The sequence below is a fragment of the Micromys minutus genome, assembly GCF_963924665.1.
Source record: "Micromys minutus genome assembly, chromosome: X".
In the NCBI taxonomy this organism is placed as follows: Eukaryota; Metazoa; Chordata; class Mammalia; order Rodentia; family Muridae; genus Micromys; species Micromys minutus.
In genome coordinates, this window is record NC_137970.1 from 112,163,572 (window position 1) to 112,186,878 (window position 23,307).

At 40.0% G+C, this 23,307-nt stretch overlaps 1 protein-coding gene across 1 annotated transcript in view; it reads left to right on the forward strand.

Annotated features, from left to right (window-relative positions):
* ADGRG4 (adhesion G protein-coupled receptor G4) overlaps nucleotides 1–23,307 on the forward strand; it is a gene marked incomplete at both ends in the record, with an annotated part of 94,616 nt that overhangs the window by 66,092 nt on the left and 5,217 nt on the right. Inside the window, 3 exon segments of the mRNA XM_080910230.1 lie at nucleotides 704–972; nucleotides 16,064–16,142; nucleotides 19,135–19,415. Of these exon segments, the coding sequence (XP_080766356.1) occupies nucleotides 704–972; nucleotides 16,064–16,142; nucleotides 19,135–19,415 (629 nt within the window).

Here is a 23,307-nt window from a genome sequence, read left to right on the forward strand (position 1 = left end):
ATGTGTGTGTGTGTGTGTTTGGGTGTGTGCATGTGTGTATGTGTGTGTGAGTGCGTGTGTATGTGTGCATATATATAAATGGGTATGTATACAAATTAAAAAGCAAGACAGAAAACTGAAAGGTGAACACAAGAACTGAATGAAGACTTTACAGGAAAAAATAGCCCATGGGCATCTCTAATTTACATCCAATTGGTTTGTAGCATATTATAATATGGTAAGGTCCTCAACATCATTACTCGTCACAGGAAATGCTAATTAAAACCATAATTATTTTTAAAGCTGAGCTTAAATTGAGAGGGAGGTGAGTTGAGAGAGCATGGAAGGGGTTGCAGAAGAAATGGAGGTAGAATGATATGTCATTGCGGAGCTGCATGAAATTCTCAAGAACAAAAAGATATTAAACAAGCAGCTAATTTCATTTTATTAACAATTGAAAGCTAACCAAACAACCAATCAAACAAAATATCCAAACTCTAGAATTCTGTGGCTGGGAACTCACCATGATGATGAAAATTTAAAGTATCAACAGAAGAAAGTGTTCACAAGAAAACAGAGCCACTGTAAGGCTCATAGATTGCAGCAAGGGGACTTATGTGACGCCAAGGCACAGCTCTTGTTTTCCTATCTAGATAAGATATGGCAATGCTGAATTAGAAAGGGAGACCCTGCCCCCCTAACATTTGTGTTTTGTTTTTTTAAGCAAACTTCGAAAAGATTATCCTTCCAAAATCCTGATCAACCTATGCACAGCATTACTGATGCTCAACCTAGCCTTTCTGGTTAATTCCTGGCTGACATCATTTCAGAAAGTAGGACTATGTATCACAGCTGCTGTGGCACTTCATTACTTTCTGCTTGTGTCTTTGACTTGGATGGGCCTGGAGGCAGTCCACATGTACTTTGCTTTAGTCAAAGTCTTCAACACATACTTTCCAAATTATATCCTTAAGTTTTGTCTAGCTGGTTGGGGTGAGTATTCTACCATTTGGCTTGATGTCAATTTTTAAAAGACTGTCTTTTTAAAAGTTTATTTCTACCTTAATCTATTTTGTCCTCCTCCTCATCATCATCCTTGTCCTCATTCTTCCTCCTCCTTCTTCGTGCTCCTCCTTCCTTGGGTAATTTACAAAGAAAGATATTCTTTCTAAGTTCCAGAGGATGGGGAGTAAAAGATCAAAGAGTCTACATTTGGGGTGTCCTATTCTGCTGTGTTTGTGGCTTTGATTGAGGGGAAGGGAACATAACTTATCCCTTTTATAAAAGACCCTCTGCTGAAAAAAATATGAATTTGTTTATTGCAATAGAGAAGACATTCCTAAAGGCAGGTCCTTTATCACTGAACCAACTATTGAAGATCTCCTTTCTCAATACAGTGTCAATGGGGATCAAGTTTCTACCTTATAATCATGGAAGGACCTGTTCAAAGTACAGGAGACACATTCAAGTCTCTTGCTAGTGTAGTTCAGGAAGTAAGGATTGCATCACTGGAGTTTAAATATGCATTTCTGTTCCTGCTTATGTGGTCCTATGCATTCAACTTTTAAACTAGAGTAAAGAGTTTTTCCCAAATATTTATAGGATAGGGAACAGCAGCTTGTTGTACTGTGCTAAAAACCCTGTGAAATTTTAGTCCTCCCTTTACAGAAGTTGCAACAACATTACTGATGTGATAGCGAACGATCAGGTCTCTTTTATAGGTGCCAGCTGATATTCTAAAGAGCTTTGCATGGCCATGTAGTTAGCCTTCACAATATCTGTATAGAATGAGTCCTATTGTTATTTTCACTAAATATATGAGGAGGTGTGTGTGTGTGTGTGTGTGTGTGTGTGTGTGTGTCTTGTACTTGGTAAAGCACACATACAAGATTTGAACTAGGGAGCCTGTCTCCAAAGTTTGGATGTTTAACACCAATGATCAGGTTATATTGCCTATGAGACAGGAAACAAGACTCCAAATTGACCCTTAACACACCTTTTTTACAGTCACGACCACTATTTGTTTCCCTTAGGAGAAACCAGGAGTGGAACTCAACATAGATAGTTCCGTCCCTTTCTCCCACCTTTCCTCTTCACAAGTTCCATTCCCAGATCTTTCCTCCTTCCCTTACTCCATACCATATAGTTTCTACAGCTTGCTTCTTGTCCCTCAGAGCATCTCACTTTATACTACTTCCTAAGATACAAGGAAAGGCAGGAAAGGTTGAGGATTACACTCAAGGGCAGAAGAATCTTGAAATGTGTCAAGTATAATCACAAGCTAAGGTCAAGCCATGACCAAGGTCTGACTGATGGACTAGTCAGGAAAGATACGATGAGCCACACATAGATACAATTTATTATTTTCACAGTGAATGGCAGTGTAGCAAAAAATGCCAGACCTCCACTGGTCTCCACTCTGAAAGGAGTAACATGACATTGTACAGGGGGCATTCTCTATGGCTCAGGGGTCAGTTCCTAACGAAAGCTATGTGCATGTCTACAGCTCTATTTAAAAGGGAGCAGGGTACAAAGTCCCTGTACCACTGCAAAACCAAGGGCTGATAACAAAGTGTCTCATGACAACTTCCCAGAGGAAAGAGAGAGATATAATATCCTGCCCCAAGGTTCTTGTCTTCTCCCATTGGTAAAGGCTCATAGTACATTTTGTCAAACTCCAGATAAGTCTTTGTTGTGGACGCCTACGAGGTCATGGAGACGGGGCACCACTGAGTCACTGCATAGAGTCTGAAAGACAAATACTAGAATCTCTGTAGACTTAACAGTTGGTCTTCCTAAGCCAAAGCAATAAGTTATGAAGGTGTATGCTTTTAAATATCTCCATGCCTACCATCCCAGATTCAAAGACATCCTAGGCTACACAGTGAGCTCTTGTTCAGCCAGGTTCCCAGTGTAATTCTCTGCCTCAGAACCAAACAAACAAAAAGCAACAGAACAATTCATAGGACTACTTAAAAGAATTTTTTATATCGATAGGTATTATGTGTGGGTGCATGTATATGTAGTGTGGTGTACAAATGGAGGTCAGAGGACAGCCAGAGGGAATTCATTCCTTCCAACATGCGGGTTCCCAGGATCAAACTTAGGCTTGGAAACGAGTGCCTTAACCCAGAGTCATCTTGCCTGCCCCCATACCTCAATATAATTTAATCCTAAATATGAGGCGTTCTTTCAGACTTGTCTTACTGCTTCTAGAGGCATTACAAAAATTAGCATAGAAAGTAATGGGTTGCTGAGCCACCTCTCCAGTCCTCTCTTCCCCTCCAGCTTCCTCTTTTCATCATGTTTGCCATGGCGATCTAGTTTCCTTGAAAAGGTACAAAAGACCAGGAACAATTACATTGTAGGGCATTATTACGTCAGAGGGCACTGAAACCCTAGGGCGGGAGGAGAGAGCAAGGTTAGGAGGAGGAAGGAAAAGGACAGCAGAGTAGAAGAACTTAGGAACTAAAGGGAACTTAGAAATGAAGAGAGTACTATGCAGAGAGAAGGAGGGCAAAAGAAGAAGCTGCAGAGAGAGCTGAAAGCAAGCAGGTACCTCCTTACTATATGTGCAAACAGGATTTTTCTTAACAGGTAGGCACACTGAGTGTTACTAAAGAAGGCAGCCCAGCTTTCTTTTTTACATACTTGGGCTTCATTTGTTTAGCAATAAAAAGGTAGAAGCCTTTTCTTTCTCTATGCGATAAAGATCGGAGCTCATTTTCATCCAGAATGAGTGAGTTCTTTCTGCACTGGTTAAAAAAGAAGAAAGAAAGCAATGGGTTGAATGTGGTATTTTCAGCCTCTATGCATTGTACTGTATTATTCACCCTCTCTCCCTCCAGTAGACCCTTCCTATCCTTCTTGCTCTCTTCTTATTGGTCCTTTCCTTCCTAACAATAAAGCCCTTTCTTCTTTCCTTTTTCTTAATTAAAACTTATATTGGGTAATCTCTGCATTTACATTTCAAATGTTATCCCCTTTTCCTCCCTCTCCTCCCTCTCCTCCCTCTTCCCCTTCACTTTCTTCCATGAAGGTGATCCCTCTCCCAATCACACTCTCCACCTCAGCACCTTGGCATTCCCCTACACTGGGAAAACAATCCTTCACTGAACCAAAGGCCTCTCCTCCCATTGATGTCAGATAATGCTATCCTCTGCTACATATGCAACTGAAGCCATGGGTCTCTCCATGTGTGCTTATTGGTTGGTGTTCTAGTCCCTGGTGGCTCTGGAGGGTTTGGTTGGTTGATAATGCTGTTCTTCCCATGGGGTTGCAGACCCTTTCAGCTCCTTCAGCCCTTTCTCTAGCTCTTTCATTGGGGTCACAATGTTCAGTACGAAGGTTAGCTGCAAACATCCTCCTCTGTATGAGTGTGACTCTATCAGGGACCCTGAGGAGGCATCCACATCAGATTCCTGTCAGTAAGCACTACTTGGCATCAGCCATGGTGCTTGGGTTTGGTGGCTGCATATGGGGTGGATCTCCAGGTGAGGCAGTCTCTGGATGATCTTTTCTTCAAGCCCTGATCTCCTATTTGTCCCTGTATTTTCTCCCATGAGCATTCTGTTCTCCCTTCTAAGAAGAACTGAGGCATTCACATTCTGGCCTTCATTCATTTTGAACTTAACTATATCTGTGAATGGTTTTTTGGAATACCCAAGCTAATATCTGCTTATCAGTGGGGGCATTCCATGTGTGCTCTTCTGAGACTGGGTTACCTCACTCAGGATGGTAGCTTCTAATTCCATCCATTTGCCTAAGAATTTCATAAAGTCATTGTTTCTGATAGCTGAGTAGTACAGCATTGTGTAAATGCACCACATTTTCTGTATTCATTCCTCTGTTGAAGGACATCTGGGTTTTTTCCAGCTTCTGGCTATTATAAATAAGGCAGCTATGAACATGGTGGAACATGTGTCCTTGTTAGATGTTGGAGCATCGCTTGGGGATATCCCCAGGATTTGAATAGCTGGGTTATCCTGTAGTACTATGTCCAATTTTCTGAGGAACCACCAGACTGATTTCCAGAGTGGTTGTACCAGCTTACAACCCCACTAACAATGGAGGAGTGTTCCTCTTTTTCCACATCCTCACCAGCATCTGCAGTCACTTGAATTTTTGATCTTAGCCATTCTGACTGGTGTGAGGTGGAATCTCAGGATTGTTTTGATTTGCATTTCCTTGATGACTAGGAATGTTGAGCATTTCTTTAGATGCTTCTCAGGCATTTGGTATTCCTCAGCTGAGAATTCTTTGTTTAGCTCTGTACCCTATTTTTAAATAGGATTATTTGATTCTCTAGTATAACTTTTGAGTTCTTTGTATATATTGGATATTGGCCCTCTATCAGATGAAGGACTGGTAAAGATCTTTTCCCAATCTGTAGGTTGCCATTTTGTCCTATTGACAGTGTCCTTTGATTTACAGAAGCTTTGCAATTTTATGAGGTCTCATTTGTCGATTCTTGATCTTAGGGCATAAACTACTGGTGTTTTGTTCAGGAAAATTTCTCCTGTGCCTATGTGTTCTAAGCTCTTCCCCACTTCCTCTTCTATTAGTTTCAGTTTAACTTGTTTTATGTGAAGGTCTTTGATCAACTTGGACTTGAGCTTTGTAAAGGGAAATAAGAAGGGATTTATTTTCATTCTTCTGCATGCTGACTGCCAGTTGAACCAGCACCATTTGTTGAAGATGCTGTCCTTTTTCTATTGAATCTTTTTAGCTACTTTGTCAAAGATGAAGGGACCATAAGTGTGTGGTTTCATTTCTGGGTCTTTAATTCTATTCCATTGATCTACCTGTCCGTCTCTGTACCAATACCATTTGCTTTTTATCACAACTGATCTGTAATACAGCTTGAGGACATGGATGATGATGTTCCCCAGAAGTTCTTTAATTGTTGCAATTTTTGCTATTCTGGGTATTTTGTTATTTGAAAGAAATTTGCAAATTGCTATTTCTAACTCTATGAAGAATTGAGTTGGAATTTTGCTGAGGATTGCATTGAATCTGTAGATGGCTTTTAGCAAGATGGTAATTTTTAGCATTTTATTTTATTTTATTTTTTAATTGAACAACTTTATTTTAAAAACAAAGATAAATGTACAGATTTTAAGCATTTTTGCATAAAAGTATACAAGTACATTTTTGTTAGTGCTTGATTTTTTTAAAGGTTTGATAGTATGCATTAAAACATTACTAGTTACAATGAGCATAAAGTACATGTAAAACAAGATGTAACCTGGAAATAGTTTTCTTGGTGTGTAAAGATTAAGCATAATGGTTTTTCATTTTCTTTTTTTTGTTGGCCTTTGTTTTATTCTTGAACTTCATATAGTGTGTGAGTTGTTTCTGGGATGTTCAGAACTTTCTGGGGGTTAGTATCCAATTATCAGTGACTGCATACTATGTCTGTTCTTTTGTGACTGGGTTATCTCACTCAGGATGATATTCTCTAGATGCAGCCATTTTCTTAAGAATTTGGTTAAGTCATTGTTTCTGGTGGCTGAGTAGTATTCCATTGTGTAAATGTACCACAATTTTTGTATCCATTTATCTTCTGAAGGACATCTGGGTTCTTTCCAGCTTCTGGCTATTATAAATAGAGCTGCTATGAACATTGTGGTGCATATATCTTTGTTGTGTACTAAAGTGTCTCTGGGGTACATGCCCAGAAGTGGAATAGCTGGGTCTTCAGGTAGTACTATGTCCAATTTTCTGAGGTATTGCCAGACTGATTTCTGGAGTGGTTGTATTAGTTTACAACCTCACCAACAGTGGAGAAGTGTTCCTCTTTCTCTGCATCCTTGCCAGCATCTGCTGTCATCTGAATTTTTGACCTTAGCCATTCTGGTTGGTGTGAGGTGAAATCTCAGGGTTGTTTTAATTTGCATTTCTCTGATGGCTAAGAATGTCCAGTACTTCCTTAGATACTTCTCAGCCATTCAATACTCCTCAATTAAGAACATTTTGTTTAGCTCTGTACCCCATTTTTAATAGGGTTGTTTGATTCTCTGGTGTTTAGCTCCTTGAGTTCATTGTATACTTTGGATATTATCCCATTATCAGATGTGGGGTTGGTAAAGATCTTTTTGCAATCTGTTGGCTGCCATTTTTGTTTTCTTGACAGTGTTCTTAGCCTTACAGAAACTTTGCAATATCATTAAGTCCCATTTGTTGATATTTTACCTCAGAGTACGAGCCATTGGTGTTCTGTTCAAGAAATTTTCTCCTGTGCATATGTGTTCTAAGGTTTTCCCTACTTTATCTTCTAATAGTTTCAGTGTACCTGGTTTAATGTGGAGATCTTTGATCCATTTGTACTTGAGTTTTGTACAAGGAGATAAGAAAGGGTTTATTTTCATTCTTCTACATGCTGAGTGCCAGTTGAACCACCATTTTTTGAATAGGCGTCCTTTTTCCATTGAATGTTTACAGCTCCTTTGTCAAAAAACAGGTGACCATATATGTGAGGGCTCATTTCTGGATCTTCTCTTCTATTCCATTGATCCATGTGCCTATTGCTTTTATTATGTATAGGTATGGGCCTTGGATTCCTGTTCTTTCCAAGACTTTTAACATGAAGGGGTTTTGAATTTTGTCAAATGCCTTTTCAGCATCTAGTGAGATGACCATGTAGTTTTTTTCTTTGACTTTGTTTATATGGTGGATTACATTGATGGATTTCCATATATTAAACCATCCCTGCATCCCAGGGATGAAGCCTACTTGATCATGGTGAATGATCGTTTTGATGTGTTCTTGGATTCGGTTTGCAAGGATTTTGTTGAGTATTTTTGCATCAATGTTCATAAGTGAGGTTGGTCTGAAGTTCTCTTTCCTTGTAGGGTCTTTGTGTGGTCTAAGAATGAGGGCTATTGTAACATCGAAGAATGAGTTAGGTAGTGTTCCATCTGACTCTATTTTGTGGAATAGTTTGGAGAGTATTGATGTTATGTCGTCAATAAATGTTTGATAAAATTCTGTACTGAACCCATCTGGACCTGGGCTGTTTTTGGTTGGGAGGCTTTTGATGACTGTTTCTATTTCTTTAGGTGTTATGGGATTATTTAGATGGTTTATCTGGTCCTGGTTTAACTTTAGTATCTTGTATATGTCTAGGAATTCATTCATTTCCTCCAGATTTTTCAGCTTTGTTGAGTATAGGCTTTTGTAGTAGGATCTGATGATTTCTTGATTTCTTGAATTTCCTCAGTTTCATTTGTTATGTCTCAACTTTCATTTCTGATATTGTTAATTTGGATACTCTCTGTTTGCCCTCTAGTTAGTCTGGCTAAGGGTTTATCAATCTTGTTAATTTTCTCAAAGAACCAGCTTTTGGTTTTGTTGATTCTTTGAATGGTTCTTTTTGTTGCTATTTGGTCAATTTCTGCTCTGAGTTTGATTATCTCTTGCCGACTACTCCTCTTGGGTGTATCTGCTTCCTTTTGTTCTACAGCTTTCAACTCTGCTGTCAAGTTGCTTTTGTATGCTCTCTCCAGTTTCTTTTTGGAAGCACTCAGAGCTATGAGTTTTTCTCTTAGTACTGCTTTCACTGCATCCCATAAGTTTGGTTATGTTGTGTTTTCATTTTCATTAACTTCTAGAAAATCCTTAATTTCTTTCTTTATTTCTTCTTTGACCATAATATCGTTTAATAGAGCATTGTATAGTTTCCATGAATATATGGTCTTTTTGTTGTCTTTGTTGTTATTAAAGACCAGCCTTAGACCATGATGATCTGATAGAATGCATGGGAGTATTTCAATCTTCTTATATCTATTGAGGCTTGTTTTATGACTGATTATATGGTCAATTTTGGAGAAGGTGCCATGAGGTGCTGAGAAGAAGGTGTATTGTTTTAGGATGATATATTCCATAGATGTCTATTAATTCCAATTGGTTCATAACCTCTGCTAGTTTTACTGTGTCTTTGTTTAGTTTCTGTTTTCATGATCTTTCCATTTATGAGAGTGGAGTGTTGAGGTCTCCCACTATTATTGTGTGGGGTGCAATGTATTTTTTGAGCTTTAGTTGAGTTTCTTTAATGAATATAGGTGCTCTTGTATTTGGAGCATATATGTTAAGGATTGAGAGTTCCTCGTGACAAATTTTCCCTGTAATGAGTAAAAAGTGTCCTTCCTTATCTTTTTTGATAACTGTTGGTTGAAAATCTACTTTATTCGATATTAGAATGGCCACTCCAGTTTGCTTCTTAGGGCCGTTTGCTTGGAAGGTTTTTTTACCAACCTTTTACTCTGAGATAGTGTCTGTATTTGTCTCTGAGATGAGTTTCCTGTATGCAGCAAAATGTTGGATTCTGTTTATCTATCCAGTTTGATAGCCTATATCTTTTTATTGGAGAATTGAGTCCATTTATGTTAACAGATATTAAGGAATAATGGTTGCTGTTTCCTGCTATTTTTGCTTTTAGAGGTAGAATTGTGCCTGTGTGTCTTTCTTTTGGTTATTTTGCTTAGGTATTTTCTTGTTTTTACTAGGATGTAGTTTCCCTCCTTGTATTGGGTTTTCCACTTATAATTTGTTGTAGTGCTGGGTTTGTGGTCAGATATTGTGTAAATTTAGTTTTGTCTTGGAATATCTTGGTCTCTCCATCTATGGTGATTGAGAGTTTTGCTGGGTATAGCAGCTTGGGCTGACACTTTTGTTCTCTTGGGGTCTGCATGATGTATGTCCAGGATCTTCTAGCTTTCATAGTCTCTGTTGAGAAGTCTGGTGTGATTCTGATTGGTCTGCCTTTATATGTTACATTACATTTTTCCTTTGCTGCTTTTAGTATTCTTTCTTTGCTTTGGGCACTTGGTGTTTTGACTATTATGTGTTGGGAGGAATTTCTTTTCTGGCCCACTCTATTTGGAGTTCTGTAGGCTTCTTTTATGCTCATGGTCATTTCATTCTTAAGGGTAGGTAAGTTTTCTTCTATGATTTTGTTGAAGATATTTACTGTGCCTCTTAGTTGATATTCTTCAACCTCTTCTATTCCTATTATCCTTAGGTTTGGTCTTTTCATTGTGTCCTGGATCTCCTGGACATTTTGGGTTAGAAGCTTTTTGGCTTTTGCATTCTCTCTGACTGTTTTTCTATGTTTTCAATGTTGTCTTCGGCCCCGGAGATTCTCTCTTCCATGTCATGTAGTCTGTTGGAAATGCTTGCATCTGTGACTCCTGATTTCTTTTTTGGGTTTTCTACCTCCAGGGTTGTCTCTTTTAGTGTTTCCTTTATTGTTTCCATTTCCATTTTAAATTCCTTCTTCAATTCCTTCATCTCTTTGTTTTTTTACCCCTCTAGTTCTTTAATTTCTTTGAGTGTTTTTCTTGTTTCCTTTTTAAAAGTTTCTATTTCTTTATGCTTGTCCTCCCATTCTTGTTTAAAGATCTCCATCATCATCATGAGGTATGATTTCAGGTCTGAGTCTTCTTTTTCTGGAGTGTTTGGCATTCCGCTGTTTGCTGTGATGGAAAAGCTGGGTACTGGTGTTTCCAGGTTGTCTTGGTTTCCCTGGGGTAAGTTTTTTCGCTTTCCTCTTGCCATCTTGTTGTCTGTGATTGGTTCCCGTCTTTCCCGTGTACCTGGCCTGTGTCCCTGGATCTCTGCTGTTCACGGTGGCAGATGGCCTGAGCATTTGTTCTGCAAGCAGGGGCCCTCCAGGTGGAAACCGAGTCCCTATGGCAGAGTTTATGCTCCCCTGAACCAATGGAGAGGGGTGCTTTACAGGTGCTTGGCCCAGACCTCTCTGTGCCCCGCCTACTCCTGCATCCCTGGATCTCCACTGTTCCTGGTGGCAGATGGCCTGAGTGCCTGTTCTGCATGCACGGGCCCATTTTTAGCATTTTAATCCTGCCAATCCATGAGCATGAAAAACCTTTCCATCTTTTAATTAATTAAATGTATATGAGTGCTCTATCTGTATGTACACTTGCATGCTGGAAGAGGGCATCAGATCACATTATGGCTGGTATTTGAATTCAGGACCTCTGGAAGAACAACAGTGCTTTTAATCACTGAGCCATCTCTCCAGTCAGAGAAAATGTAGATCTTCAATTTCTTTCTTCAGAGACTTGAAGTTCTTGTTATACAGATCTTTCACTTGCTTGATTACAATGACACCAAAGTATTTTACATTATTTGTGACTATTATGAAGGGTATTGTTTCCCTAATTTCTTTCTCAGCATGTTTAATCTTTGAGTAGAGGAAGGCTACTGATTTGTTTGAGTTAATTTTGTATCCAGCCACTTTGCTGAACTTGTTTATTAGCTGTAGAAGTTCTCTGGTGGAATTTTTGTGGTCACTCAAGTACACTATCATGTCATCGGCAAAGAGTGATGTTTTTATCTCTTCCTTTCCGATTTGTATCCCCTTGATCTCCTTTTGCTGTCTAATTGCTCCAGCCAGGACTTCCAGTACTATGTTGAATAGGTAGGAGGAGAGTGGGCAGCCTTGTCGAGTCCCTGATTTTAGTGGGATTGCTTCAAGTTTCTCGCCATTAAGTTTGATGTTGGCTGTTGGTTTGCTGTATATTGCTTTTATTATGTTTAAGTATGGGCCTTGGATTCCTGTTCTTTCCAGGACTTTTAACATGAAGGGGTGTTGGATTTTGTCAAATGCTTTCTCAGCATCTAGTGAGATGACCATGTGATTTTGATCTTTGAGTTTGTTTATATGGTGGATTACATTGATGGATTTCCTTATATTAAACCATCCCTGCATCCCAGGGATGAAGCCTACTTGGTCATGATGAATGCTCATTTTGATATGTTCTTGGATTTGGTTTGCAAGAATTTTATTGAGTATTTTTGCATCAATGTTTATGAGGGGAAATTGGTCTGAAGTTCTCTTTCTTTGTAGAGTCTTTGTGTGGTTTAGGTATGAGCATAATTGTGAGTTTGAAGAAAGAAATGGATAGTGTTCCTTCTTCTATTTTGTGTAATAGTTTGAAGAGTATTGGCACTAGGTATTCTATGAAGGTCTGATAGATTTCTTCACTAAACCCACCTGGCTCTGGACTTTTTTTTTGGGGGGGGGGGTCAGGAGGCTTTTGATGACTGCTTCTATTTCTTTAGGAGTTATGGGGCTGCTTAGATAGCTTATCTGATCCTAATTTAACTTTGGTACCTGGTATCTGTCTACAAAATTGTCCATTTCCTCTAGATTTTTCCAATTTTTTTTGAGTATAGGCTTTTGTAGCAAGATATGATGATTTCTTGAATTTCCTCAGTTTCTGTTTTACTGTCTCTCCTTTCATTTCTGATTTTGTTAATTTGGATACTCTGTGCCCTCTGGTTAGTCTAGCCAAGGGTTTATTGATCTTGTCGGTTTTCTCTAAGAACCAGCTCCTGGTTTTGTTGACTCTTTGTATAGTTCGTTTTGTTTCTACTTGGTTGATTTTTGCTCTGAATTAATTATTTCTTGGCATCTACTCCTCTTGAGAGTATCTGCTTCCTTTTGATGTAGAGCTTTCAGGTTTGCTGTCAATCTGCTAGTGTATGCCCTCTCCAGTTTCTTTTTGGAGGCACTCAGAGCTATGAGATTTCCTCTTAGTACTGCTTTCATTGCATCCCATAAGTTTGGGTATGTTGTACCTTTACTTTTGTTAAATTATAAAAAAAATCCTTAATTTGTTTCTTTATTTCTTCCTTGACCAAGTTATCATTGAGTAGAGCATGATTCACCTTCCATGTATATGTGGACTTTTTGTTGATTTTGTTGTTATTGAAGACCAACCTTAGTCCATGGTGATCTAATAGGATGCATGGGAATATTTTGATCTTCTTGTATCTGTTGAGGTCTGTTTTGTGACTGAATATATGGTCAGTTTTAAAGAAGGTTCTATGAGATGCTGAGTATATATATATATATATATATATATATATATATATATATATATATTGTTTTAGGATGACATGTACTTTAGATGTCTGTTAAATCCATTTGGTTCATAGCTTCTGTTAGTTTCACTGTGTCTTTGTTCAGTTTCTGCTTCCATATTCTGTCCATTGATGAGAGTGGGGTGTTGAAGTCTCCCACTATTATTGCTTGTGGTGCAATATATGCTTTGAGCTTTAATAGTGTTTCTTTTATGAATGTGGTTGCCCTTGTATTTGGTGCATAGGTGTTCAGGATTGAGAGTTCATCTTGATAGATTTTTCCTTTGATGAGTAAAAAGTGTCCTTCCTTATCTTTTTGATAACTTTTGGTTGAAAATCTATTTTATTCAATGTTAGAAGGGTTACTCCAGCTTGTTTCTTGGGGCCATTTGCTTGGAAAGTTTTTTTTTCCCCAGCCTTTTGCTCTGAGGTAGTGTCTGTCTTTGTCTCTGAGATGAGTTTCCTTTATGCAGCAAAATGCAGGATCTGGTTTCCGTGTCCAGTCTTATGGCCTATGTCTTTTTATTGGGAAATTGAGTCCATGGATGTTAAGAGATATTAAGAAATAGTGATTATTGTTTCTTGTTATTTTTTTTGTTAGAGGTAGAATTATATTTGTGTGTTTTTCTTCTTTTGAGTTTGTTGTAAGATTATTTTCTTGCTTTTCCTAGGTGTAGTTTCCATCCTTGTGGTGGAGTTTTCCATCTATTATCCTTTGTAGGGCTGGATTTGTGTTCAGATATTGTGTAAATGTGGTTTTGTCCTGGAATATCTTGGTTTCTCTATCTACAGGAATTTAGAGTTTTGCTGGATATAGTAACCTGGGCTGGCATTTTTGTTCCCTTAGGGTTTGTATGATGTCTGTCCAGGCTCTTCTAGCTTTCATAGTCTCTTTTGAGTGACTATTACTATGTCTCTGACTATTATGTATCTAGAGGAATTTCTTTTCTGGTCCATTCTATTTGGAGTTCTGTGGGCTTCTAGTATGTTCATGGTCATATCTTTCTTTAGGTTAGGAAAGTTTTATTTTATGATTTTTGTTAAAGGTATTCACTGAGCCTTTTAATTGGGAGTATTTGCCCTCTTCTACACCCGTTATACTTAGGTTTGGTCTTTTCATTGTGTCCTGGACATCCTGGATATTTTGGTTTAGGAGCATTTTGGTTTTTGCATTTTCTGACTGATGTGTCAATATTTTCTACGTTGTCTTCCACACCCGAGATTCTCTCTTTCATTTCTTGTATTCTTTTGGTGATCTATGACTCCTGATCTTTTTCTTAGGTTTTCTATCTCCAGAGTTGTTTCCCTTTGTGATTTCTTTATTGTTTCTTTTCCAGCTTTCATTTCCTTCACCTATTTGGTTGTGTTTTCCTGTACCTCTTTAAGTGATCTTTGTGTTTCCTGTTTAATAGCTTCTACTTTTTTGTGTGTGCTCTCCTGGTTCTCCTGTAATTCTTTAAGGAGATTATTCATGCACTTCTTGAGGGCCTCCATCATCATCATGAAGTATGATTTTAAATCCATATCTTGTTTTTCTTGTGTTGGGATAGCCACTACTTGCTGTGGTGGGAGAACTGGGTTCTGATGTTGCCAGATTGTCTTGGTTTCTATTGCTTAGGTTCTTGCACTTTCTTCTTGCCATTTTATTATTTGTGATGCTAGGTGATCTTCTCGTCTCTGACTGGAGTTTGTCTCTCCTGTGGGTCTGTAGGCCTGTGGGCTCAGGAGGGTGATTGCTACTGGGTGTTAAGCTTTCTGTGTGTAGGCTTTGAGTTCTGATGGTTGTGGACTGGTCGTGTCTCTGGGCCAGAACAGACCATTTGTCAGTACCGAGATACCTGCACACTGAGATTCCTGGCCGTCTCTCCCAGATATTCAGTGGGAAGGAAGTGAGGCCTCATTTGTGGGCTTAGGATGGAGAACCTTCTGAGGCTCTTCTGGTGCTCAGCTATCTGCAGGCAGGCTGTGAGTCTTGATGGCAGTGGCCTGGCTCTGTCTCTGTGCCAGAACAGCACTTTCTTCTCTCTCTCTCTCTCTCTCTCTCTCTCTCTCTCTCTCTCTCTCTCTCTCTCTCTCTCTCACACACACACACACACACACACACACACACAGAGAAAGAGAGACATACACACATACTCATACAGGCACACACATAGACACACACACAGAGACACACGAACACAGGCATGCACTCACAGACACAGAGACATACACACAGAAAGACATATACACAGTCTCACACACAGAGACATATACACAGACACAACAGACATACGTAGACACACAGAGACACAGACATAGAAGCACACACACAGAGACACATACACAGACACACACACAGATATACACATACACATATACATGAGGGTAGGTCCTGTACTAGGTGTTGACAAGCAGAGTTAGAAGGTATTGGTCTATTTATCACAGTTTGGACAATAGAGGACTTTTCAAGATGCTTGCCACTATGAGTATTGAGATAGCTTTGGGGAGTATTTCACAAGTCCTACAGTACAGTGTGTGTGAGTGTATGTGCTCCCAGTAGGAGAAGTGCAAGCTCAGGAGTAAAAGTCAGGTCAGTTTTGAACTGTACCTGAAATGAACTTGTATAGTCCATGCCCACAATCCCATTATGCCTGACCATTGTAACTGAGCTGACTGCTTTATTACAGTGGGGCTGAATTGAGCGCTGTTAACTGGTCAGTCTAGTCAAAATGTCAAACTAGCAACGAGTGTCTAAATGGCTTGCCTGTCAAAAAAGTAATGAAGGCTGCAGCTTTTGGTCTGTGCCCTTCCTCCAAGGTGACCTAGACAAAGACATAGTGAGAATGAAGGGGCAGAATTTAAAAAGAGGGGAAAAATGATAGCCCATCATTTGAGAGGAAACCTTCTGTTGTGTTTTTGTATTCTGATAAACTAAATGCTTCTATTGCCAAACTGAATTTTTGGCACTTCAGCTAGCTTAGTAAGTAGTGAGCATCACATTGGAGTCACTGGCATGCTGCTCAGTTTGGCAGATTGGAAAACTCCTAGAAATATTTAACTTGGAAGAATTCACAAATATTTTGCAAACAGTGGTATTTTGATGGCCACATCTCTGTGGCTCCTTTAAATAGTGTAACAGACCCACAGCTGTTTGATTAGGTTCCTTCTTCCTGGATTTAACAGTTTCTTTTGCCTTGCTTGACCACTCTAGGAATCCCAGCAATCACAGTGGCCATTATACTCAGTGTAAGAAAAGACCTATATGGAACTCTGAGCCCAACAACTCCATTGTAAGTACCCATTATCAGGTGGTGGGGGTTCTAGGTAGAGTGGGATGTTTCTGGTCAGGGACTTAGTCCTAGCACTGGCTTTATGGAACACTCAGTGTCAGCTTTTCTGCTCAAACACAGCCGTGCTCACCCATGGAATGATTAGGTGTTTGGGGTCTGTATGATTGTAGCCCAGTCATCTGCCTTTTAGATGCATCTCTCCTGGAAAACAGGGTGAGTATCACTTGTTTCCCGAGTCATGTGCACGATAAAATGTCATTGCTTTACCTGTTCCTGATCCATGGCAAGTGCTATGTAACCGGCAGCCTTTTTGGCTGCAAAATCTTACAGACCGTGGGAAAGATTTAGTGGCTAGTCTAAGGAAATACTGAGATGTGTTGGAAAATGTGTTTTGTCTTTCCACTTTCCCAGAGGGATACTGAAAAATTTCCCATTGTAGTAAACTGGCTAGATTTATTGTTCTCTCTCTCTCCCTCATATTCTCTTTCTCTCCCTCCCTCCCTCGCTCCCTCCCTCCATCCATCCCTCTCTCCTTCCCTCCTTCCCTCTCTTCCTTTCTCTTTAAAACTGGATGGATATGCCCATTTCTTTGATTCTCAAGAACAGCTTTGTATTCCACTCCATCTTTTTGGAGCTTTTATTTACCATGGCCTCTCAAAAATCACATCCACTATAGATTTCTTGTCCCTCTGCACTGGGATCAAATGTAGAAGGTCCTGTATCTAGTGCTCCTCTGTCTTTCAGAGCGACATGGCAGTGGTTCAAAATGACACCACCCTCTGTAGCAGAGGCTTTCTAATTAAAATTCCTGCTTCTTCGTTGTTTTCCTCTCTTTTCTCTCCCCTTCCATCTTGCCTCCAGCTCTGTCTTCCCTCTTTGCCTATTTCGTGACTTAAAAGGTCCCTAGTATCTGTCTCATAGTGATTCGTCTTCAAAGATCAAAAGCAAAAACAAAACCAGAACAAAATCAACTCCGGCACTCCCCCCCCACAAAGAGCCTTTTTATATGTGGATTTGTTAGTAAGAGGCAGATGGCTCTAAGAGTTTTGTTTTGTAAATAATTATACTTTGAAAGGTAATTCACAGGGTACAAAATCCAAAAGTACAAAAGGGTAGAGGCTGAAAAGCCTCTTTCCAACCCCCAGCTATGAAATTGTGCTCCTTTCAGGTAACTCCTATTACCAAGAGTGAATCATGTGCCTGCTTCCTTGCACGGAGTTTTTGGCTTGTTTGCCTTATTTTAAATGTTATGTTATCATTACCATTGTTTATTTTGGAATTTTGTCTTGCTATACAGCCCGGGATGTCCTGGAACTTACTGTGTAGCCCAGGCTGACTGTAGACTCAGTAATCCTCCTGCCTCAGCTTCCCAGATTGCTGATAATATGAGCCTGAACCACAGCACCCAGCTATCTATTTTATTTTGACACATTCATTGTTCTTATTTGTGAAATATAGCAAAAATATTTGAGTACATATTTGCATTGTAAAATGGTCAATTCGATATCTAAAATGGTCAAATAGCACATCTATTATCTCAAATTTATCATTTCTTTGTGGTACCAGCATCCAAATGCCTTTCTTCTTAGTAATCTGAAATATACAACACATATTGCTTACTGTAGTCTTACTTAGTGCACTAGAACACAGGAATGCATTCCTCCTGTCTGCAGGAGCCCTGTATCCTCCCTCCCACTCTCTTTAGGCTCAGATGACTGCTAATCTGCTCTCTTATTCTATGTGATCAAAATAACAATTCCTTTAGATTGATTTATTTTATGCATGTGAGCATTAACATACATATATGAATTACACCACGTACAGGCCTGATGCCCAAGGAAATCAGAAGAAGACATCCCATTTCCTAGAATTTGAGTTTTAGGTGGTTTGTGAGCCACCATGTGTGCGCTAGAAATCCAGTCTAGGTCCTCTGCAAGAGCAACAAGTGCTCTTTACTTGAGCCATCTCTCCATCTTCAGGTCAGAGATCATCTGTGTCCCAAAATCTAGTGCTGCCTCATTTTTAGAGTTTTCTGTGGTTTTGTTTCGGGCTGAAAATGATAGCCTGAGAATCCTTAGTATGAGATTCTTAGGGAAATTAATTTTTTCCCCCAGCCTCCTAACACACACACACACACACACACACACACACACACACACACACACACACACACATACACACACACGCACAGGCACACGCACACGCACACGCACACGCACACTGACATGTACCAGTGTGGATAACATGTCCCAAAGGATTATTAATTTTTTTTTTGGATTTAGAAAAAGATTCCAGCTAATTAGACACACAGTTGATTTAGTCAAGCTTGTCTGCCTTCAAAACTCAGAAGCAATGTGTCTCATAGTTAGAAATGTTGTTCAATGAAGCATCTACTCACAGGAATCACTGTGCATCTCTTCTCTAGTAGAAACTGTAAGGCCATTAAGCCATCCAGTAGTTACTGCTGCCTTTTGTGGTCCAAATGCATCATATTTTAAAGCAGTACAAGAGCCGTCTTCTTTTTGTTGCATTTTTCATTAACTCTGATCATCTCATCATTGTTTGATATAGCATTCAGGAATGTTCTTGCTTGCCCCTGCCCTTTTATTGTGATATTTATCATGCAAAACAGAATTCATCTTGCAAATAAAAGCTCTGGTTTCAGGTGTATGCAGGGTGTGGAGGAGAGCTCCTTTGGGGAAAAACACATAATTTGTTTTTCTCTTGTTGAAGAAGAGAATAGTTTCTCAGGGAAATTTACTGAGGTTGCTGTACATGTGTCCTGTAGGATGCAAGCTTGCATTGTAAGGTACCCAGAACTAGGGCTCAGGAGAATAGGAGTACAGAGTGAATTCCATTGTCTTGCTTCATCTTTCTATGTCTAGATGTCCTTAGATTGGATGAAGCTGACCAGGGACTTTAGTGGGGTCCCCAGAAAGCAGTAGTTTATGTTTACAGCTCACAATAGTTTTCTCTTTCTTGCTCTCTACAGTTGTTGGATTAAAGATGATCACATCTTTTACATCTCGGTGGTGGCTTATTTTTGCCTCATATTTCTCATGAATCTCTCCATGTTCTGCACTGTTCTTGTTCAATTGACTGCGGTGAAATCCCAAAGCCAGAAGACTCGGAAGAAAATGATCCTGAATGATCTCAAAGGCACGATCAGTTTGACATTTCTACTTGGCCTCACCTGGGGCTTTGCCTTTTTCGCCTGGGGACCTGTGAGGATCTTTTTCATGTATCTCTTTGCCATTTGTAATACGTTGCAAGGTAACTACTGCATGTTGGCCCCTTCTGTGGCTAGGTAGACATCCAACAAAGAATGCTTTGTTGTTTTGAAAAATAATTTCACATAACAGAATTGAAAGGAGAGGAAAAGAAAACAAAAACAAAAGCAAACAAACAAAGAAAAAAAAAACAAATTTCCGGAAATCCCTGCTCCCAATGAGTCAAGTGGTCTTTGGACATACCAGTTAGATATTAGCTTTCGTTGACTGAACACACAATGCCCCCTCTCTTACTCATCAGTGGAAGGCACATTACAAATAAGCTAGCACAAGTCTCTCTAGTTGTCATGTTGGCATCAAATACTGCATGGAAAGAGTTCTTCCAGTGTTCATGGCAACAACACAGTGCATTTGCTGATATACAGATTCACACTTCTGTTTACATTTTCAAGTGTGTGCATGGTCTAGTTGAAAATATCTATTGGTAGACAGTAGAGACATTCCATTTTGAACTCCATAGGCTTAAGTTGCATCATGTATCTTAATATTTTTATTAAACCAGCAGGCTAGAAAATTGCAGAGTCACACAGCTGCCTAAGTGCAAAGAGATGAGGACCAGAGCTCTGAACAGAATATGGGAAAACAGAAAATATGCTGTTTTTCTTCAGTGTGCTTTCTCCTTCTCCCTCTCCCTCTCCCTCTCCCTCTCCCTTTCCCTCCCCCCCGTGTGTGTAGGGTATATATATATATATATATATATATATATATATATATATATGTGTGTGTGTGTGTGTGTGTGTGTGTGTGTGTGTGTGTGTGTATGGTGTGTGGTGTGTGTGTGTTGAGAGATTGAGACAGAGTGACAGAGAGAGGGAGAGAGAGGGGGGAGAGAGAGGGAGAGAGAGAGAGAGAGAGGGAGGGAGAGAGGGAGAGAGGAGGGAGCTATGCATGTGCATGTGGGCATTCATGAGCATGCTCACAGGCTGACGTCTTCTAGCACTTATTCCTTACTCATTTGAGACCAGGTCTCTTACGCAACTCGGAGGCAGGCTGGGAGGCAGCATGTTCTAGCAGTTCTCCTGACTCGACCCCACATAGCACTGGGGTTCCAGGTGTCTGTGTCATTCCAGCTTCTAACATGAATGCTAAAGGTCGAAAACCAGACCCTCATGTTGGTACGGTAAACATTCTTATCTGCTAAGCCACCTCCCTAGCCACTCATGTGCCTTTTGATTGCATCTGATGGTAAAGATGAACTTCTTAGCAACTCTTGGAACAGTCTCGCTTGGTGCTTTGTAATTATGACAGAGGTTAAAGAGTGAGTTAACGACTCTACAGTGGACAAAGCCACCTGCCTCAGACTGACATGCTCTGATTTGATACTCTTTCATGTCACACGAACTAAGTAACCTCGGGAGTTACACTACACTGTCTGGGAAGTGAATTAGGGCCCTGGCAGGCTCCCTTCTCAGTGCTCACTCCAGGATGCTTTCTGGATGACTAATCGGAGGAGAAATTTGTTCTTGGTATTAAGAGTAGGGCTGAAGAAAGACTATAAAGCTGGTTGGAACTTGAAAAGAAAGATGTTTTTTGAAAAAGCCAGAGTTCCATCCCTGGGCAGAGGCAAAATAGTATGTAGAATATAATCAAGTGTTCTCTTGAAGATGAAAGCAAGAGCCTCACAGAACCAGTGTTGAACAGAGGCATACCGTCTGTCTGTCAGACACGTTTTATGTCAAATTTTCCTTGTCCTGCCTAGAAGATAGAGTGTGCTGTCCTATAAAGCAAGGGTGTTTTCAAAACCCCGAGTTTCAAAGTCAAGTTGCATGTACCCATGTAATTCTCACAAATACATACACACCCATGCTCTTCAATGACACAGGTGAACAAGCTAGCAATTTGGAAGACGAGTGGTCAGTTTGTAGCCATGACTGAATGGTGGATGTCCTGTGGTCAGGTGAGAAAAAAAATCAAGCTTACTATGACAAGCCCTTTGTGAGGGAGGGGGAACACACATAGAAATGCCAGTGGCAAAACCCAAAGAAACAACCCAATGCCTTCTCTCATGCCTAACCCATAGTGAATAAGTGTGTCAATGTGCTGTGGGAAAGAGAAAGGAAAAATTCCAGGAAAAGAGGAGAGCAGGCAGTCTGCTCATTGGGATTCACAGAATAAGCTTTAAGTATGAGAACTCACAAAACTGCATGCAGGGGGCCAGAGTAGCCATAGGTGATCATCGCCTTGGCTGTCTCTTCTTCATGCTACAGCTAAGTTTCTCCCTGCTCTGAGGCTTACTCTCCTTAGGTTGCTGCTCTGCCTTCCAGGTGGCTGTTGCCCAGAGACAACATTACTGAACCCATCACTGCCATGGTTTGGTTCCACATAGTAATAAAGCCCATGGGAGAGTTAATGAGACAGGCTTCCAGATTGCTGCCTCCCACCTGGAATCAGGGAGCCTCAGGGCTGGGACCAGGAAAACAAGATCTTGCCAATCCATCTCTCTATCAAGTGACAGAAAGTCACTTGGCTCTTCCTGAAACTTCCCAGGGACTGAAAGTTCAACATTCCATGAAGCAGGGCATTTAGCTTCTGATCCTCTCTGATTCTTATCCCACTGTTCTTCCTTGGATGGTAGGAAAGTAAGATGGTTACAACCTTGGTGTCTATAGTGAGCCCTGCTCATTGCTAATGTTGCCACCTCCAGATGAGCTCTGTGACCTGGACAAAGTTTATTAAAGATCATGGAGTCCCATGGCTTCTTCCCTATAAACAGAAGAACAGCAACACAATACCTGTCACACTGTCATTCCTTAGTAATCACTAGCTGTGATTTGCTAACACATTGACCTGGCATCTCCTTCCATCACTTTTAATTCAGACCTGGCGATCATACAGAGAGAGAAAGCATAATTTGTCTTCTTCATGACAGCCCTCTCGGATCCGGGACTAATGTCACTGCATCTCCTCAGCCTCTATTACTTACCACAAGTATTTCCTTATCTAGACATAGCACCCCACACTTTCCCCATGCCCATCGATATGCTCATTGGCTCTACTTTTGAGTACTTCCATTTGTCAGCATCCTCTTAAAGTCCTGACTTTGAACCCCACTGTGGTCAAATTAGGGTCAATTTCAGCAGATTATCACTTTCCTTGATCCAAGATTCTTGACTGTGCTAGACCTCATGGCACAAACCTGTAATCACAACTATTTTGAAGGATAATTGGGATAATTGAAAGTTCAATCCCCAATATGAGGCAAGTAATAATAATAATAATAATAATAATAATAAAATATTTCCATTAAGACAGTAGCTGATATAAGCTTTGAAATTATTTACCCCTTTGACTTATGCTCAGTTTTCAATGAGTGCCAGGAATAATTTACCTGCAGGACATTTTTCCAATGTAGAGACAAGTTGAATTCTTCATAGAGAACAAAGATTTCCAAACAGCACTTGACCCACAAAATGTATTTTGAAGTCCAAACAGGAATTGCTAAGGCTATAGATGACAATGAGAATTTATGTGTCACATGCCTGGACAGTCAAGCTGACAAGTGTTTACTGAATTGCCACACATAGTCCTGGGGGCAAAGAGAAAAGCGCTATGAAGATGAAAAGGAGACAGAAGGCAGACTTTCAAAGGCTTGACAGCGGGAAGATAAGATGGGAGATCTGCAACAAATGGTGTGGCTAAGGAGAGTGCATAATACAGAAGCCAAGGATCATGGCAGCTCACAAGAGGGAAGTGCTTTTCAGGTTGAGGTATCTGCATAGGCTTGATGGATAATGACCATAAATAAGAGTCAGAGTATTGAGCAGAATTTCTTTTATCAATTCTACTCCCATCCAGAGGAAGTCTAATAGTCCTCCAGGGACTTTTCCATCAGAATAATCTTAAGTCCTACTTTCATTTCCCCAGGAACTATTTTA